We start from the raw sequence: 20,532 nt of genomic DNA, 5'->3' as shown, positions 1-20,532 counted from the left end.
CCCCCTCGTCACTTACCTAGCTATTTTCATGTTGACTACAACCAATAAGAGGTGTTGACCCCAAAACATTTACTTTTGGCGGAAGCTGGCTGCAGTCAGGCAATGAAGTCCACCCTAAAACACAACCTGAAACCTGCCATGCTGAGAGTCTGTGCTCTAGCTGGTCATCAAGCAGAGGACACATGGCTGAGGCAGGCCACTTGACAACATCCCTGCTCTTAGCTGTAGAAACCCTCAAACAACCACAACGCAATGCGGCAATGAGTCCTCCCAGTGCACACGCCTTTCCCGGGATCCACTCAGTTTCTCCCAGTTCTGCAGGAGATGGTTCTGGTGAAGGACGGAGAGGCCAAGAGCCTATTGCTGATGGGAAAGTCAGACACCTTAGCTCTAAATCTCCCTCCACTCCCCACCCCGTGTTTGGGGGTTGAACCCAGGGCCTTTAGCTTGAGCATGCTAAACACATGCTGTACCACTGAGACGCCTGTAATCCCAGCTACTCAGGAGGCAGAAATCAGAAGGATCGCAGTTGGAAGCCAGCTCCGGTAAATAGTTTCACGAGAGTATCTTGGAAAAAAAAAACCATCACAAAAAAAGGGTGGAGTGACTTAGATATCAGCACTGAGTTCAAACCCCAGTACTGCAAAAATAAATACATACATACATTAATTAAGTAAAAATACTATGCAGTGAATGGCAGGGAGTTGGGGTGGGGGTTGAGAGGTCTGAAATAACAATCTAGGCAACAAACGATGTACTTTGGCAGTAGTTTGGCTTGAACTCAGGGCGTCATGGTTGCTAGGCAGGCACTCTCCCACCTGAGTCACACTTACAAGCCCAGAACCACGTACTTTAAATCAGTGCTAATAAAATTGCCTTCTAAAGTACAGTGAATTGGCTGGTGGAGTGGCTCCAGCAGTAGAATGCCCACATGGCAAGTGTGAGGCCCTGAGTTCAAACCCCAGTACCACTAAATAAAAAAGACTAGTTAGGGTTGGTGGTATATGCCTATAATCCCAGCACCACGGAGGCTAAGGCAAGAGGATGGCTAGTTCAAAGCAGCCTGGGCCATATAGTAAGTCTGAAGCCAGTCGGGGCTAATTGGTCTCAGGCAATTGTGAAGTTCTGTTCTTAGGCTTCCAAACCACAAAGAGCTGAAGAAGTTTGGGAAGACAATACCTTCCTCATTTGGCCAGTGAGACTTGAAGAACTAGGCTGAAGAGGTCTTTAGGAAAACAAGAGATTTCACAACATTTCTGGAATCTTCCCTTCTTCCTGTCATAAATACAGAGATGACGGTAATATAGCAGTCACTTTGCAATCAAGAGGAAAAAACAGAATGACAGCAACCCAGCTATGAAATTACTGAGTAACTGCTCCCAATACCAGCAGCTACGATCCCTAGACTTCTTGTTTAAGAAAAATAAACCCATACTAGTTTAAGACTTCTGTTACTTGTAGACAGAAGGCAAGAAAAGCCAGAAGTTGCAGCTACTGCCCAGCGTAGAGCAGAGGTTGTCATTTGAATCCTGTTAAATTAAAGTGGTTGTTACACTTCTTAGGCTTTTGCTGAAACCCAGAAGGACCACAGTTTAGGAATAAATATTATGTCCCAGGACAGAAAATTTGCTCCAAGATTAAGGGTAAAACTGAAACAGACCAGCTCCTAACAAAGCATATTATCAATATGCAAGTTAAAACTCTTCAAAGGAAGACAGCAGAATCCAAGTTTCTATAATGGATCATTCATAGTGTCCAACAAACAATCAAACATTAAAGGAATAGGTACATGGTTCACGCCTGTAATCCTAGCTTCTTGGGAGGCAGAGATCAGGAGGATCAGGGTTAAAGCCAGCCCTATCTGGAAAAACCCATCACGAAAAAGGACTAGTGAAGTAGCTTCAGTAGTAACAGCGCCTGCTAGCAAGTGTGAGGCCCTGATTTCAAACCCCAGTGCCACCAAAAACACAAAAACAAAAAATTAAGGACTTGCAAAGAAATAGGCAACTAATAGGGGAAAGCTTCAGTCTTTCATAATAGAAATATTATTTCCATACAAGACTATAAAGCAATGAAGCTAAATACACTAAAGGATTTAAAGGAAAACAAAGTCATAATGATTTCCCAGAAGAAGAATCTCAGACGAAATGAAATTTTTTAATGGAAAATCTACAACTGAAAAATACATATGTGAAATCAAAATATATTAGCTGGTTTTGTTGGATTATAGTAGACTACAAAACAAAGGATCTACGAACTTGAAGACATAACAAAGAATAGAGAAAAACATAAAAAGAAAAGAAAAGGAAACTCAAAGCAAAAAGAAGGAAGGAAACAATAAGTGTTAGAGCAAAATCAACAAAACTGAAAGCAAAAAAAGAAAAAAGCCAGATCTTTGTCCAGGAAAAAAACATTAACTTGTCTCTAAAGATTGCCAACCAGGCACCAGTGGCTCACCCCTGTCATTGGGAGGCAGAGATAGGGAGGATCAAGGTTTGAGGCCAGCATGGGCAGATAGTTCAACAGACCCCCACCCTCAAAACAACCAGAGCAAAACAGACTGGAGGTGTGGCTTAAGCGGTAGAGTACCTATTTAGCAAGTGCAAAGCCCTGAATTCAAACTCCAGTCCCATCAAAAAAAAAAAAAAAAAAGAAAGATTGCCAAACATACAAACAACCCTGAGGAAAAGATAGTTAGGGCCTTGCATTCTTGGCATACACAGCAATGCATGTAAGAACAAAAGACCTACACAGGACTCTCTTTCTAAACACAAACATAGTAATTGTTTCAGACAGAAATCACAGATAGATGCTAAAATTGGCAGACATTATAAATAAAAACAAGATGTTTATGTATTTCCCCCCAAGATACTTACTAAACACAAAAGGGAAATGTATCATTTATAGTATAGAAATCTAGCAAACATAAACCAGAATGGTCTGTGAATTTAATTAAAGTACTTTGTACACATGGATGAAAATAATGAAACCTATTAAAAATTGCTTTAAAGAGGGAGGAGAGGGGAAAAGAAAGAATAATAGAGGAGATAAATTTGATCAAAGTATGACATATGCAAATATGGACATATCACAATGAAATTAATACATACAATTAAACTGGGCACCAGTGGCTCACACCTGTAATCCTAGCTACTCAGCAGGCAGAGATCAGGAGGATCGAGGTTCAAAGCCAGCCCTGGGCAAACAGTTCACGAGACTCTATCTCAAAAAAACCCTTCACAAAAAAGGACTGGTGGAGTGGCTCAAGGTGTAGGCCCTGAGTTCAAACCCCACTTAATATAAAAAAAAAAATATATATATATATATATATATACATGCTAATATAAAAGAGGGAAAAAAAACCCTCAAGTTGATAGCACCAATAAATGAGATAAACTGACATATTGTGATTCTTCCTAAGATGCACTAAGGAGGACATATACTTCTGTGGTACTCTTGCCAAAAACAAATGTCCTACATTTAACCAGCTGGAAATATCAAACAACCCAAATAAAGGGACAGTCTATAAAGTAACTGCCACTGCTCTTTGAAAAACGCCAAGGCCAGGAGCTGGGCTGTAGCTTAGGGGTATGGCATGAGTTTAGCCTGCACAAGGCCTTGGGTCAGATCCCAGCACCCAAAGTCATTAAAGAGGAAGATAACTGAGGCACTAAAGAAAACCGATTGCAGAATAATGCTGGGTCATACCTTAGGCTAGAAATTATACATCAGTGATATGATGAGGAAATCTATACATAATATGTCAGTGTCAATTTCTTATTGTTGACATTTTTGTTCTGAGATTACTTAAGATGCTTACATTTGAGCAACCCATGTGAAGGCCCTAGGAACTCTTTCTACTGTATTTCTGCAATTCTTTGTGAGTACAAAATTATTTCGAAATGGAAAATTTTAAAAATTACACCAAGATGCCAACCTCAAACTGCTCATAGGTAGAGTGTGAGCTAAGGGTGTGGAAAGCCTGAGGTTCAATTGCCACCCCTCCAAAAAAACTCACAAAAGTTTAGACATATTCTGTTGTCAAGAATGAAAAACCAAACCAGAACTCTCCTAAATACCACAGGAATAAACCATAGCACTTAACAGTCCCTTTAAAAAAAAAAAAAAAGTAAGAGTTTCACCTATATGAAACAGAACTAAGAAACTTCTTATAATTGCTTTAAGTGGAGTGGGGAGGGGGCTGAGGGGAAGAGACCATGGGGCAATGTAACTAATATACAATATAAGTCTAATCAGAATTGTCACTACAAATCCCCCCCCACACAAAATGAATATATCCTAATAAAACTTTATTTAAAAAATAAAGTAAGTTTCAGTATAGTCTGGTTTCAAACTCAAAATCCTCCTGCCTCTGCCCCCAGTTAGACTCCACACATAAGGGTTCAGTCCCACAACACTGAGTCACAGACAACAGTCACAAGTCCCAGGTCCCCAGTCTATCTGGCTACAAATCTAGGAGTCCTAGCCCCTCTCTTCAGGTTTGATAATTTCTGAGAACAATTCAGAGAACTCAGGTGATCACCTTACTTACCTTTACATTTATTAGAGGATTTACTTCAGGAATAGCCAAATACATGACAGGCATAGGAAAAGGTACAGGATGGGAAGGGTGGTACAGAGCTTCTAGACCCTCTCTCAGTTATCCAACCTTTTACACCTCATTGTTCAGCAATTTTTTGTTTTGTTTTTTGATAGGGTCTTGCTATGTAGCTCAGGCTGGCCTGGAAACCACGATTCTCCTACCTCAGCCTCCTGAGTGCTGGGATTACAAGCATGTACCATCATGCCTGGCTGTCTAATCTTTTTTTCTTTTTTTTTTAAGAAAGGCAGACTGCCACATGCAGTGCCTCATTTGGATGTGTTTGGAGTCCTGGAAGCTTGACTACCCTACGTTCTCCTACAAATGGACCTTGAGTCCAAGCATTTTTATAATTCAGTATCTAGCCCCTCTGCACACTGGAGGTGTGTATATGTGGGAAACTCCAGAGTTACCACCAATAACTGAGTAACCCCCATCCTAAGTCTATAGAGGGTCCAACATATAGTCACACCACAACACAGGTGTGTTCTAAGGGGCTCATTATGAATAAGAAAAGGTACTCCTATCACTCAAGAAGCAATGGCTTCAGAAGCTATATGCTAAGAACTAAGGACAAAGATGAAATATATATATATATTTTTTTTTTTTTTTGAGACAGGGTTTCTCTATGTAGAGAGGCCATGAACTCTCTACATACCCCACAGTGACCTTGAACTTGTGATCCTCCTGTCTCTACCTCCCAAGTGCTGAGATTACAAGTATGTGCACCAGGCCCAGCTCAAAATATTATATTATGCCTCAGATTCTCATCTTACAATAAATTCCAAATGAATCAAGAGTTGAAAAAAAAAATAAAAAGCAAGGGGGTTGGCACAGTGCCTCAAGTGGTAGAGTACCTGCCTAACATGCTAACAAGTATGAGGCCCTGAGTTCAAACCCCAATGCCACCACCACAAAAAAAAAAAAAAAAGGATTGGGAAAAGAAACCCTCAAAAATGTTACAGAAAACATGGGAGGAATATTTCTGTAACCTGTGAGTAAGGCTGTTTTATACACATTTATCATTTTTCACTTTGTATATACATATATAGCCCATAAAACCTGGATGTTCACATTTGAGTGTATGAAAAAAAATTCTTAGGGCTGGGGGCATGGCTTAAGTGTAGCAAGCACAAGGCCCTGAGTTCAAACCCCAGTACTGCCAAAAAAAAAAAAAAAAAAGAAAGAAAAAAATTTTAATGTTTAATTGCAAAAAAGGAATACGTACAAAATACAAATAATATCAGAACAAGTTAATTGCAACAGGATCTTTAAGGGACATTTTCCACACACATAAAGAACTCCCCAAACTGTAACAGTTCAACTAGAAAACAGACTAGCCAGGCGCTGGTGGCTCATGCCTATAATCCTAGCTACTCAGGAGGCAGAGATCAGGAGGGATCAGGGTCTGAAGCCAGCCTGGGCAAACAGTTGGTGAGACCCTATCTCTAGAAAATTCATCACAAAAAAAAAAAGGTTGTTGGAGTGGCTCAAGTGGTAAGAGCACCTGTCTAGCAAGTGTGAGGCCCTGAGTTCAAATCCCAGTACTAACAAAAACAAAAACAGACTAGACACAGTTGTCAGAAAAGAACTACAAATGGCTCTTACAATAAATTTGATATGTGCTAAACTTAAACTTAAACTTCACTTTCAGTAACAAAACTTTAATATTTTCATCTATCAAGTTGGCAAAGATAGAAAACACTTATGAAGATAAAGGATGATAGCAGAGGGAGATTTTTCAAAGAAGTCTTTTGTACTTTCAATTTTTAAAGAAAATAAGCCCTAAGTTTATTGCAAACCTAGAAACACCAGAAAGTCACTAATATAGAACAAATCAGCAGTATTGTTTTTATTTTCTTCCAGACATTCAAACTCTTGGTTCTTAGCCTTACTGAAACTGGCATACATTTTTTTTTCTCATGCAGTTAACAGAATGGTCATAGAGCAGATCCCTCAGAAAGTGCCAGTGGTCCTCATGCCTGTAATCCTAGCTACTCAGGAGGCAGAGATCAGGAGGATGGAAGTTCGAAGCCAGCCTGGGGCAAATAGGTTGTGAGACCCTATCTTGAAAACAAAATCATCACAAAAATGGGCTAGTGGAGTGGCTCAAGGTGTGTGTCCTGAGTTCAAATCTCAGTACTGAAAAAAAAAGATACTATACAAAATGCAGCGGGTGGTAATAAACTATATGACTTTCCTTTCAGTGCAGAAATATTCAAGCTTGTGTGTATCTATAATCAAACTAAGTGTGTTGTATTTTCCTGCTTAGTTGTCAGAAGCTAACAGTAAAGATGAATAATGAATAAAGATGGAGCAGCAGGCCTTGGCCAGGGTATGGTGAGACTCAGTAAAACAAGTAGGAGGTAGCCCCCCTCTTATCATCACACTTGCCCCTTTACAGAAACTGCTGGAATGAGAAATACTAGATATGCAGTGCAACCCCGAATCAATAATGACTAGTTACCTTATAACTATGGCAATTTAGGACAATCGATTCAAGTTGAATGTCAGATGTTATAAAAAATCTGTACCTTGTGATGGTTAACAAAAATGTCTGTTACTCCCAAATACAATACAGAAATGATTCAACAATTCACTAAAATACAGTACCTCAAGTATTCTTAGGTGATATGTACTTTCATTTTTTTTTACTATATGCATATGTTTTCTATTTAAATTTAGTGCTGGGGGGGCTCCTGGCAGAGCACTTGCCTAGCATGCATAAGGCCCTAGGCTCAATTCCCAGAACTACCAAAAAGAATTGACCTATTAACATTTGAACTAAATTTGTTAAGTGATCATAAACACATTTTGAAAATGAAGAAAAGTGGAGGGTTGCAGGTATTGCTCAAATAGTAGAACCTTTCCCTAGCAAATGCAAGGCCCTGAGTTCAAACCCAGAGAAGGAGGGAAGGAGAGAGGAAGACAGGGAAGGAGGGAGGGAAAAAGGGAAGGCAGGAAGGAAGATGAAGGATTGGCGGTACAGCTCAGTGGTAGAGCACTTGTATAGCATGCATGTAGCCCTGGGTTGGACCTCCCAGCACAGCAGAAAGGGAGGGAGAGAGGGAAGGAGGGAGGTGGGTTGAGGTTATAGCACAGTTAGTAGGAGCACTTGCCTGGTATGTACAAGGCCCTGGGCTCAATCCCTAGCACTCCAAAAGATAAGTAATTTAAAATAAAAATTATATATAAATCTTAAAAATAAAGAAAAATGAAAAGTCAGCTGTAATTCTAACACACAAGAATAGTTACTATTAAAATAGTTTGAGTTGGTGGAGTGGCTCAAATGATAGCATGCCTGCCTAACAAGCATAAAGCCCTGTGTTCAAACCCCAATACTACCAAAAAAAAAAAAAAAAATGGAGAAATTGAAAACATTTTGAGGTATATCCTTTTAGTCCTTTAATGATGTATATGTTATTAAATAAGGCACTGGACATGCCTTTTATTATCTGTATACACATATATGTGCATATTTATATTTGTATATATGTGTATGTTTCTGCACCATCTCCTTTTTATAGACATATTAATCTGGGGAGGTTCACAAAATAAAAAGATCCTGGGTTGTTTTTTTTTCTTTTCAGTACTAGGGTTTGAACTCAAGCACTCTACCATTTGGGCTACACCCCAGTCCATCCTGAACTTCTTGTATAGTCAGCGTTTATATTTTGACTCGATCCTCGCCTTTTTTTTTTGTTTAGAGTCATGTTAAGATGCTTTCTTCCCCGTATCAGGAATGCCTGTTTCCGTCTCAAATACGCTCTCATCACATTTTTGTTTTGCTGTGGTGGGAAATGAACCCAGGGCCTTCACATGAAAGCTCTACCACTGAGTTACCCATCCCCAGCCTTCTGCAAATCGCCTGTGTGGACTTCTCAACACTGTCTTGATCATCCTTGGTCACCTCCCCTAATTAACCCTCCATTCCACCTCCAGGGTCCGGCCTTCTTAACTAGCTGAATCTGTTTCTGCAGGTTTGTGTCTTGCGACCTTCTTCCCTCCATCTTACCTGTCACCTTTCTCTAAAAACGCCAGGCCCTTCCTTCCACGCCCTTTCTCTACTTGTAAGCAGGAATTCATATGCATGTTTTTGTTGTTCTTGTTGGTTTTTTTTTATGGTGGTACTACTAGGGCTTGAATTCAGGGCCTCGGATCTGCTAAACAGACGCTCTACCACTTGAGCCACTCCACCTGCCCTGTTAATTATTATTTTGTGGTACTGGAGGTTGTCAGGGCTTTACATTTGCAAGACAAGCACTCTAGTAGTTGAGTCCCCGGGAAATTGTGCAATTTTTTTAAAAAAAGGAGTTATTTCAAGGGCTGGACCTCACTGCTTAATGAAATTGTAATTTTTAAATCAGACTGGGGGTGTCCGAGGCCTCAGCAGCGACTTGAGCGCTGTGAACGGGCTGATTCTTGCTTCTCCTCAACTCCCAACGCAATACTAAAACTCTCGCACTTTCCACCTTACTAAACCTTCCCTGACCTTAAAACCGTGTGATAACGGGAAAGGATCCTACGGGTTCGCTTCTGTGTCCCCCACAGCACCTCAACACTGTGGGTCACCTAGTTCACGGTGGAGAAAACGCCACTGACGGAATAAACAAAGGAAACGCGGGAGCGAAACCCCGGAGGCAAGAATCCCGCCCTACGCCCTCCACCAAAGAGCGTCTCATCTCACACGCCTCGCCTGCAGGCCCCGCCTCGCGCAGAGCGGGCCGCCCGCCCCGCCTACGTCCTCAGGTCCGGGGTAGACAACACTGGTTGGCAAAGACTCCAGACCTCTACGAGCCCAGATGGCTCCTCCCGTGCGCAATGGCGCTACGGCCGGCACGCGAGGGGCGGACCACAGGCGCCGTGCGGCAGCGAGCCAATGAGCGGGCGCCAGCCTACCCGCGGCCCAATGGCGATGGAGCGTGGGCACGCTGGGGGCGGGCCGGGAGCGTCAGACTTTTCCAGAAGACCCGGATAGAAGCCTCCCCGGCCACGCTGAGCCGGGGTCTGCGTACTGCTCACGCTGGTCTCGGACCTTGTTCTTCAGCTATGGCGGCCGTGAAGACACTGAACCCCAAGGCCGAAGTGGCCCGGGCGCAGGCGGCGCTGTCGGTTAACATCAGCGCTGCGCGGGGGCTGCAGGAAGTGCTGAGGACCAACTTGGGGCCTAAGGGCACCATGAAGATGTAAGGCGGCGCCGGCGGGAGGGCCTGGCGGGCCGGGGACCGGAGACTCGCCCCGGGCTTCCGCAGACCCCTCTTCGCGGCTCCTCACGGTCCGGCCTGTGTCTTGCACAGAGCCCATCCGCGAGTCCCAGCCGTTTTCTCTTGAGCGGTGCGGTGGCCTCCGAGGACAAAGCTGCCCGCGTGCGCGGCCCCACCCCGTGGCCATCGCACCGATCCCTTGCAGGGAGGTGATCAGCCCCGCGTTCCCTGCGCCCTAACATCTGTGGGGGAGGGGGAAACAGGGTTCTTGCGGGATTCTTAATCTGGTTTCCGTTGGAAACTGCGCGGGCTGACTCGTCTGTTGCTGCATTGCGCAGGCTCGTGTCCGGCTCTGGAGACGTCAAGCTGACCAAAGACGGCCACGTGCTTCTTCACGAAATGGTGAGGCTGTCACGCTACGTCCGAAAGGGCTTGGTCTTTTCCGTGGCCCACGCCGCTTGCAGAAAGGCTTCTAATACTCACCGTCGGGGTGGGAGAAATTACTCGCCTGGGTTTTGAGTGGAGAGCAGAAAAGCAATGTGGTTAGTAGTAATACTGACCGTACAGGAAAGTGAGGCCCGGAGTGTGACAGGCCCATTACGCCCGAATCCCTGACCTTTTTCCATTTGCAGGTCTGCCTTAGAGAAGTCTGTAATTACTAAGATTAATTACAACCTCAGAAATGAAGGTCGGTTGACGCTATCGGATGGGCAGCAGGATGATTACAGTATCTTTTGGGGGGCGCGTGTTGGGATTTCACCTGCAGGCTCTACCCCTTGAGCCACACTTCCAGTCCATCTTGCTCTAGTTATTTTGGACATGGGGTCTAGCGAACTATTTGCTCCCTCTGGCCTCCAACCCATCCCAGCCTCTCAAGTAGCTAGGATTATAGCTGGTACGAGTCTCCAGCCGCCCCACCTACAGTACCTTTTCTTAAAAACAGGAATTTTTCAGGCTGGAGTTGTAGGGTTCCCAACACCACAAGGAAAAAAAGAAGAAATTTAAAAAATGAGTGATGTTTTTTGTTTGTTTTCTCTTTGGTATTACTGGGAAAACAGCCAATTCTTCCGTTAAATTTCATGTTGCCACCTTCAGCTGCGGGAAACACAATCTCTCTCTTTTTTTGGTTTATTCATTTATTCATATGTGCTTACGTTGTTTGGGCCATCTCTCTCCCCTGCCACCTGTCCCGTCCCCTCCTCTCCCTTCCAGGCAGAACCTGTTCTGCCCTCTTGTTGAAGAGAAGGCATAAGCAATAATAAGAAAGACATAGCGTTTTTGCTAGCTTGAGATAAGGATAGTTATACAGAGAGATTCCTAACATTGCTTCCATGCACATGTGTATTACAACCTGAATTGATTCATCTCTACCAGACCTCTTCACTACTTCCTGCTTCTGTCTCTCTTTTTAAGTGCCATGGATCAACAATAAATTAAGCTGGACACCTGACTCCTGTAATCTTAGCTACTCAGGAGGCAGAAATCAGGAGGATCAAGGTTTGAAGACAGCCAGTGCAAATAGTTCTAGAGACCCTATCTGGAAAACACCCAATATCAAAAAGGGCTGGTGGAGTGACTCAAGTGGTAGAGCATCCGCTTAGCAAGTGTGAGGCCCTGAGTTCAAACCCCCCAGGAGAACCAAAAATTAAATTGAGAGGAACGTCTGTCATACTCTATTTAAACCTCACAATTCAAATTTAAACCTAGCAATTCAAATCCAAGAAAAGGAAATGGCTTGTCTCTGATTTGAATTGAGAGTGAAATTTAGTGGTTTTTATTAGGTTAATTTAGATTTTGTTTGTTGTACTGGGGTTTGAACTCAGGGCCTCACTCTTGGGAGGCAGGTGCTCTCCCTCTTGAGCCACTCTGCCAGCCTTACTTACTTACTTTTATCATAACCTAACATACATATTTTATTGTGTCTAATACACACAGGATTATGACACTTCTGTTTGTTTTTAGTGTGCTAAGTGGTGGCCTGTGCTCATGAGACAAGTGGAACCATAGTTTAAATATATTTGATACCAAAAAGCCATAGCTGTGTGGCTTCTTAGTTTTGTTTTTTTCTTGGGAAATTTAAATACAGAAATAGTTAAACATTACAGCATAACGTAGTTATAAAGTGAACACGTGAAGCAGTGAATTTCTTGTGCTATTTGTCATCTTGAGTATACCTTAGCTTCATCTTAAGTTTCTTCTTCAGTAAAGTGGAAATCTAAGAAGTTACCAAATCTACACAAGAGTTTTGATTATCATAAATTGATGTGCAAAGCAGCTACTTGAACCTTTTAAATTGAAGTCATATCTAGTGACATCTTGGACAATTTAAAGATGCCCTTCACCGATTTCCTTGAGTTTTTTCAGTAATTCTTTCTCTGCTTTCAGCAAATTCAACATCCAACAGCCTCCTTAATAGCAAAAGTAGCAACGGCCCAGGATGACATAACTGGTGATGGTACTACCTCCAATGTCCTCATCATTGGAGAGCTGCTGAAGCAGGCAGATCTCTACATTTCTGAGGTATGCTTGCCTGTCTTGTTTCTGCCATGTTTTACTTTTACTTTGAACATGAAATGCTTGGTGTGAATTTGTGCACATTAATGTGTGAATAGTAGCTAAGGCCACACAGCAGAATGTAAAGGTGGGAGCATCTTTGTCAGATTATATTTCATATGATTTGTATAAGAAAAAATCAACTAAATGTTTACATCTAATTTTTTTTTTTTTTTTTTTTTTTGTAATACTGGGGTTTGAACTCAGGGCCTACACCTTGAGCCACTCCAGCAGCCTTTTTGGTGATGGGTTTTTTTCAATAGTTTTGAGAACTGTTTGCCTGGACTGGCTTCATACAGCAATGCTCCTGACTAGCCGGGATTGTAGGCATGAAACGTGGTGCCCGCCTTAAATAAGGATTTTATAGCATTTTTAACTCTGAGTAGTTAGTTCCAAGGTTAAAGCAAACCTCTGAATACTAATCTGTCAGAACTACCTGGCAAGAGAAAGTAGACTCTTAGTCTCCATTTATTTACTTTTATTGCTAAAAGATGTGAAGTGAGATTACCTAAAGAAAAATGTTCCTATTGACTGCAGATGTTTAGGACACAGGTTTGAGTCTAGAATTATTCCTGGTGGATGCACAGTGAACACCCAAGTGTGCTTTGTAGTTCTCTTGGCTTTGACTCTGTGCTAGAGTAAAGTCTGTTCTTTACCTCTGCATTGAAAGGAGTATTCTGTCCTTTTAAATGTATTCAAAAAGTCAGCACATCATATTACTTTAATTGCATTAAGAAGTATGAATGATCCACAATATCCCTTCAAATAATTATCTGAACGTTCATGAACTATAGCATTTTCTAATTGGTGATGTGTTAGTGATGGTTTTTGCACTGTCTGTTTATTACAGGGTCTTCATCCTAGAATAATCACTGAAGGTTTTGAGGCTGCAAAGGAAAAAGCCCTTGAGTTTTTGGAACAAATCAAAGTAAGCAGAGAGATGGACAGGGAAACACTTATAGATGTGGCCAGAACATCTCTTCGTACTAAAGTTCATGCTGAACTTGCAGATGTCTTAACAGAGGTATGTGTTGAGTTTCATGTGTGTGGTACATTACATGTGGAAATCCTGGAGTAGAAACTTCAGTGTTTTTACCAATTCCAACTATAGGGTTTTAAGTAAAATCTTCACAGTGTCGTACTGTGTGAAATTAAGTAGTTCATTTTTGTCCTAGGGAAATTTACCTAATACGTGTCTCTGCAATGTAAAATAATTTTTGGTTTTTTGAGGCCAGGGTCTTGCTATTAGTGCAGTTGGCCTCTAATTCCCAAGTCCTCCTATCTCAGCCTTGAGTGCTGGGATTAGAGGTATACCTCACTGTGCCTGGCTCGTTACCAGTATTTTAAACAAAATAGCTGGTGATTCTTTGAGCAGTTACAAATTGAGATTTTTAGGATGTGAATGACTTCAGCCTTTTTTTGTAGTATATTCTGTTTACTCATAGAAAAAGATCAGTTCAGAATTTTGTATTTTTTACTGTGTCCTGTGCACATTCCCCCCCCCCCCCCCCCGCCCAAGACATTTTAAATTGAAGAAACCGTCTTTGAGCTTCTGCTAATCGAATTCATTTTAATGGCTGTACTTCTGTTGTTAGGCTGTAGTGGACTCCATTTTGGCCATTAAAAAAAAAGATGAACCTATTGACCTGTTCATGGTTGAGATCATGGAAATGAAACATAAATCTGAGACAGACACAAGGTAGGTTGCAAGTGCCATGAAATACTTTTTATGTTTTGTTTTGATTCTGAGAATTGAGTCCAGAGCTTTGTACATGCTAAGCAGGTACTCTTACCTGCTTACACCCCCAGCCCTGAAATACTTACCTCTTATTAATATACTTAATTAGTATATTTAGAAACTTATAGATGCTTCATACAATACATAGTTTTGACTGATTTATTTACATCTTTGGATAAACAGATTTGTATTGGGTAAGTTGCTCAGTGATACCTTTACTGGGTACTATATCCTTTTGAAATGAGGGGTATTGGTGTGCTGAGTTTATGGCCAGAATGATTAGTGCTTTTTTAGTATAAAGTATAATTGGACACTGTTGTAAATTTCAAGGTTTTTTTTTTACCCCCAAAGACCTTGCTTGAAAACATTGCTTTAAAGAGGGAATGACAATTTGATAGGCTGCCGGTTGAGACTCTTGTCTTACTGTGTTCTGTGATACTGCTTTTTCATAATTGATCTCCCTATTTTTCACTGAAAGTCTTGTTCAGATAATTCTATGTATGCTGGAGGGTGGTTCAAGTGGTAGAGTGCCTGCCTGGCAAGTACGAAGCCCTGAGTTCAAACTCTAGTACTACATAAAATAAAATATAAGCCCCCCAGATAATTCTGTGCACTTGGCAGGCAGGTGTTCTACCACTCGAGCCATGACCCTAGCCCTTGTGTGGATAATTCTAGAGATACAACGGATTGGTGTAAAAATTATCAAATAGTCTCAGCTTCATGTTTTAATTTTGTTAGTATATGTTACACTCATCTGGAAATCGATGATACATTCTTGTGTGTTTCTACAGCTTAATCAGAGGGCTTGTTTTGGATCATGGGGCACGGCATCCTGATATGAAGAAAAGAGTAGAAAATGCCTACATCCTCACATGCAATGTGTCATTAGAATATGAGAAGACGTGAGTTCGTGGTCCCTTTGAAATGGAGCAGAGGGGAGAGTTGCTTGCTGTTTTGGAGCAAGCCACTTCTTTTTGACATGCATTTTCCCAAAGTAAAGATAACACTGTCTCAGTGTGGCTTGGGAGACCTAGATGAAATGACCTCTAGAACTGTACAAGGGGCAGGATTGGAGCTTTCTGTGACTTACTGACCCTTAAGACTAACCCAGGTTCTTAGGCTGCTGTCTTCTACTCAAAATACAACCACTTTACCTCTTTCTGTAACTTTTTATTTTATAGAGAAGTGAATTCTGGCTTTTTTTACAAGAGTGCAGAAGAGAGAGAAAAACTAGTAAGAGCTGAAAGAAAATTCATTGAGGACAGAGTTAAAAAAATAATAGAACTGAAAAAGAAAGTCTGTGGTGACTCAGATAAAGGATTTGTTGTTATTAATCAGAAGGTGAGAATGAACATTTTATAAACTAAATAGTCTGTTCTTTATCTTTAAGCTAAAAGATCAAAACTAATTTATTTTTATTGCAGGGAATTGACCCATTTTCCTTAGATGCTCTTGCAAAAGAAGGCATAGTAGCTCTGCGCAGAGCTAAAAGGAGGAATATGGAGAGGTATGGAGAGGTTATCTGAGCATTGTGAACTGCACTTATTTTGCAAGTGGATTAGGGTTTTTCCTTTTTCCTCCTATCTACTTTATTTTTGCTTTTTTCCTTTTAATATAAATAAAATTTACTATTTTAATGTCACCTAGACTGGCCTGGAAGTCACTCTTCTTGCCTCAGCCTCCCCAGTGCTAGGATTACAGTCATGCACCCCCATACCCAGCTATTATTTTAACCATTTTTACATGTTTAATTCAGTGTTGTATGACCACTGTCTCCAAGATGTTTTCATCCCACATGACCACTCCCTGCTTTTTCCTTACACCCAGCCCCTTGTAAGTGGAATCACAACATTTATCCTTTTGCACCTGGGTTATTTACTTTTAATGCCTGTGTTGTAGTATACATCAGCATCTCATTCCTTTCTCAGACAGTATTCCTTTATGTGTGTGTACCACATTTCATTCATCCATTAGTGGGCATTTGAGTTATTTCTGCCTTCTGGCTATTGTGAGTAATTGTGTGAACATTCCTCTGTATTTATTTTGTTTTTGTATTGTGACATAGTGTAACTACTTCTCCTTGTCAAAAGACAACATAAAGAGGTACCAGAGAAAGAAATACTTTGTCCAAAGAGCTCATGTGCACATTAAGATTTCATAGTGGAATATTTGCTGACCATGGGAGGGAGGTTTAAATGGAGAGTTAAGAGAAAAGACCAGTTTTCATCTGTTCAGTGAATGGAAAGGTTTGGTTGGAATGCATATATGTAATTCTGAAATTAAGATATAAGAATTTCTCCTAGAAATTCTTGACCACCTTTTGGAACTTAATGTTACTTATATTTCTCCCTTAAAAATAACTTTTAATATTTCAGGCTGACTCTTGCCTGTGGTGGGGTAGCCCTAAATTCTTTTGATGACCTAAATCCTGACTGTTTGGGATATGCAGGACTTGTCTATGAGTATACATTGGTAAGTGTATTTTGTACCTAAAGTTAATAGTACTTTTTTATTCATGAATTCTTCATTAGAAAAACTCAAGCTCAGAATCAGTTTTCTTTGTTTATATACATGTTGGTAATTTATATGTAATAATGACAGGCATTGACAAGGGGAAAAATAGATTTCTTTGTGGGTTTTTTAGGGTTTTTTGTTTTGTTTTGGTTTTTTTTTTTTTTTTAGCTTTTATTTTTTGGTGGGACTGGGGTTTGACTTGGGGCTTTGTGCTTGCTTGGCAGGCACTCCACCACTTGACCTACACCTCCAGCACTTTTTGTTCTGGTTATTTTGGAGATGGGGTCTCACTCTACCCTGGCCAGCCAGGACTACAGTCCTGTTTTCCATTTCCTGCCATAGCTAGGATGACAGGCCTGCCCACCATACTCAGCTTTTTTTGTGTTCAGATTGGAATCTTACAGTCTTTTTTTGTCCAAGCTAGCATCAAACCTCAATCCTCACAATTTCAGCACACCCCTACGCACACATGCGCCCATGCAGCTGGAATTCTCGCCCAGCTATTATTTTGAGATGGAATTTAGTGAACTTTTTGCCTCAGCTGCCCCTGAACCACAACCTTCCCAATCTCATCCTCCCAAGTAGCTAAGATTATAGGCATGATTTTTTTCTTTTTAAACTAAGATTTGCTTTAATATGATTTGCTCCTTGTTAGTATGCTATGTATTCTCCCATATGCCCCCTACTCTCTACTCACTCTTTGCACAGCCATGTACTGCTTTTGAAAATAATTTATCTTCTATGTACAGGGAGAAGAAAAGTTCACCTTTATTGAGAAATGTAACAATCCCCGTTCTGTCACATTATTGGTCAAAGGACCAAATAAGCATACACTTATTCAAATCAAAGATGCAATAAGAGATGGCCTGAGGGCTGTCAAAAATGCTATTGATGATGGTAAGAACCTCACTGTATTTAAATTTATTTTCTCTTGCTGGTCTAAAAGGCATGGCAGAATACTGTGTTCTTTGATCAGTAGTTTACACAGCCAGACACCATGCAAAAGTAAAGTCTACACTTTAAAATGACTGTGATGGTATGCTGTGTTTTCCATAGTGTATCATTCATTATTAAAAGTGAATACAAATAAATGAAGTGATACAGCTTTCCAATAGGAGCTGTTTGCTGTGTTAGTTGCTTGTTGCTTTCCAATGCAATTCTATGCATTGGGGGTGTATCTCAGTGGTAGAGCCCTTGCCTAGCAAACATGAGGCCCTGGGTTTGATCTGCAGCACTGCAAAACAAACAAATGCAGTATGGTATTTTAATTGTTGGGGTCACTGTGGACTTGTAAGAAATTAGAAGCTTTCATTAGTGTTTTTGGTTTAAAGATTTTTTTTTACAATTGCTTTATTTAAAATATAAATAGTTTTATTTTTTGTTGCTTATTATTTCTCTTCGCATCCTCTCCCCAACAGGCTGTGTGGTTCCAGGTGCTGGTGCAGTAGAAGTGGCAATGGCAGAAGCCCTGATCAAATATAAGCCCAGTGTAAAGGGCAGGGCCCAGCTTGGAGTCCAAGCATTTGCTGATGCATTGCTCATTATTCCCAAGGTGTGAATACTGAACAGTTTTCTAAATTACATCAAACAGTTTAGCTGATTGAAACTTTGTGATAAAATAGTTTTTATATCATAATACAGATTTTGAATTAGCGAGATTGAGCAGTTTTCTCTCTGGCTTAAGTATCCCCGTATCATCTTAAAGTACTTTATTCCTCTGGGAGACCTGCTTGTCTTTGAAGTTTCAGATGGCAGGAGAATAGTTGCAACCAGGTATGGTAGTCTCCCACTTGTAATCCCAGCACTTAGAAGGCTAACACAGGAGAATTCCTGAGTTCAAGGATTCCCTTGAACAGACCAGGACCCTGCCTCCAGGGGGTTATACATGAGTACAAGCTTGCGTTTTGTTGTTTTAGTTAAACATTGGTTTCTATTATATTCTCATTTGAAGGTTATTGTTCATGACCAGTGTGTTGCTGGGTTTGGAGTGGGTTTGAAGTAACTTTTAAAAGTCTGGCTATTTTCTGAAGGGAACATAAATAATGGTTCTCTCTTCAATGATTTACCCCCTCAAGAAAAATTAATTGGGAATACTATATATTGAAGACTTCACTCTCGATTTTCAGTTCCTATCTTTTCAATAATTATATTTGTTTACTTTAGGTTCTTGCTCAGAACTCAGGTTTTGACCTTCAGGAAACACTAGTTAAAGTTCAAGCAGAACATTCAGAATCAGGTCAACTTGTAGGTGTGGACTTGAACACAGGTAAGAGAATACTAGATAATATAAATGAGGTGAAGCTAGGAAAGTTGGCTGATAAGGGCAAAGGGATCTTGCAGTGCTTGTTGCTTTGCAGTATGATATCAGTACTATCTGGAACTGGCTGTAAGTTCTGATAAAATACAGAAAACTGAAATGACTAGATAATACATTTAGGGAGCAGAGGAGACATTTCAATAATTTCATAGAGTATAGATTTGTTGGAGATGTTGCTGAGTGGGAGTACATGGCTTAGTTTAGTAATATTGAAGGGTTTCATATTGGGCTTGACTTAGTTTTTTAATCAGGAAATTTGAGAATCATATTCTCAGGTGGATAGTAAATAATATCAGAAAAAGGGATCAGATCTAATGAAATGATCCTATCCCGGTATTATCCCCTACAACACAGATTGTACATGTTCCAAAGGGAGGACCTAGTGTCAACACTATTGTTAATTTAATACAAAAGGTTTCAAAATCAGGGAAGTGAAAAGCCCATTGTAGCCACATGGTAGAGTACCCATCTCTAGGTGTCATCTAAATAGAGATCATCTCTGGGGAGATGTTTTAGGTGAGAGAAATGATCTGGAGGGGTCTTGGTGAGCAAAGGAGCACACAATTACTGTTCTTTCACACTTTAAAGGTCTTGGTTGGCTTTGTTTTGTACTCTAGAGTTGGCAACACTTCATAAAATAGAAAAAGTGTTTCCTTTTTTTATAAATAGTATCTGATACTATGACCAACTATTTGTGATTTTTAAGAAGACCTGTTTACCTTTCAGGTGAGCCAATGGTAGCAGCAGAAGTGGGTGTATGGGATAACTACTGTGTGAAGAAACAGCTTCTTCACTCCTGGTAAGTTTGAGAAAACCAAAATAAAACAGCTTTTAGGAAACTGTCATACTCTGCATTTGTTATGTTCATTTTGTCATCACCTTCCCCCAGGAATGTAGTCAATCATGAGCAGAGACTAAAATGGCCCTGTGTGTAGAGAGAAAGGAAAACCAGTTGGATATAATGTGTGCATTTTAGTGGAAACAGCAAGTTAGTAAAACCGGGGTTCATATCTGAGACATCTGATTTTGTTTCCCTCCCTTGTAGCACTGTGATTGCCACCAACATTCTGCTGGTTGATGAAATCATGAGGGCTGGAATGTCATCTCTGAAAGGCTGAATTGAAGCCTCCCATGCATCTGAACTTGAATACAGGATGATCCTGAGGAATGCAGATGTGGAATTTGTGTCCAAGCTTCAAATAATTTTTGTGTGTATATGTGTGGGACTGTGGTTTGAACTTCATGCTTGCAAAGAATGGCTCTGCTGTTGGAGCCATACCCCCAGCACAAAGAATTTTCAAAGGAATTTTGTTTTCCCATATGAAAAAAAAATTTGGTACTGTTCAAATTACACCATTGTGAAATTACAGTATTGTTAAATCGCACTAAAAGTATACCCTCATAAAGCAGGCCCTTTTTATCCAGCAAACAGGATGTTTTTATTATTTTCAAGCCTATCAACCTTATGGTCCAAGAAAATATGTCCCACTGATCTTTTACCCAAATTACTGTTCTTTCCCGGTAAAGTTTTGTATTTCCAGGGCTTAGCAGTGCAATAAACCAAGTCTAAGTCGAACCCTTCTGTTCTGTGACAGATGAACTAAAG

The 20,532-nt window shown here is 40.7% G+C and overlaps 1 protein-coding gene and 2 non-coding genes across 4 annotated transcripts; all 3 read left to right on the top strand.

Annotated features, from left to right (window-relative positions):
* The first annotated feature begins 9,550 nt into the window (after positions 1-9,550).
* Positions 9,551-20,502, top strand: Cct6a (chaperonin containing TCP1 subunit 6A). Of its 2 annotated transcripts, XM_074075787.1 has the most exons (14): positions 9,551-9,786; positions 10,143-10,206; positions 12,190-12,324; positions 13,208-13,381; positions 13,953-14,056; positions 14,887-14,997; positions 15,277-15,436; positions 15,520-15,602; positions 16,471-16,567; positions 17,359-17,506; positions 18,028-18,161; positions 18,773-18,875; positions 19,653-19,725; positions 19,972-20,502. In XM_074075787.1, the coding sequence occupies exons 1-14, from the start codon at positions 9,650-9,652 to the stop codon at positions 20,042-20,044; spliced, it is 1,596 nt and encodes a 531-aa protein (XP_073931888.1). In that variant the 5' UTR covers positions 9,551-9,649; the 3' UTR covers positions 20,045-20,502. The 2 variants fall into 2 exon arrangements, with proteins under 2 accessions (XP_073931888.1, XP_073931889.1); XM_074075788.1 differs by lacking the exons at positions 15,277-15,436; positions 15,520-15,602.
* LOC141424509 (small nucleolar RNA SNORA22) lies at positions 12,937-13,071 on the top strand. Its single transcript, XR_012449419.1, has one exon. It is a non-coding gene; the product is annotated as a small nucleolar RNA SNORA22 (small nucleolar RNA).
* On the top strand, positions 17,556-17,697 carry LOC141424499 (small nucleolar RNA SNORA15). Its single transcript, XR_012449412.1, has one exon. It is a non-coding gene; the product is annotated as a small nucleolar RNA SNORA15 (small nucleolar RNA).
* Positions 20,503-20,532: the final 30 nt, after the last annotated feature.

The sequence above is a fragment of the Castor canadensis genome, chromosome 6, assembly GCF_047511655.1.
Source record: "Castor canadensis chromosome 6, mCasCan1.hap1v2, whole genome shotgun sequence".
Classification (NCBI taxonomy): domain Eukaryota; kingdom Metazoa; phylum Chordata; class Mammalia; order Rodentia; family Castoridae; genus Castor; species Castor canadensis.
This window is presented reverse-complemented; position numbering and strand designations above follow the sequence as displayed.

Coding starts and splice junctions, on each gene's coding strand:
- Cct6a (XM_074075787.1), top strand. CDS start 9,650: ATGGCGGCCGTGAAGACACTGAACCCCAAGGCCGAAGTGGCCCGGGCG. Junction 13,382..13,952: donor TTGCAGATGTCTTAACAGAG/GTATGTGTTGAG, acceptor TTCTGTTGTTAG/GCTGTAGTGGACTCCATTTT. Junction 19,726..19,971: donor AAACAGCTTCTTCACTCCTG/GTAAGTTTGAGA, acceptor CCTCCCTTGTAG/CACTGTGATTGCCACCAACA.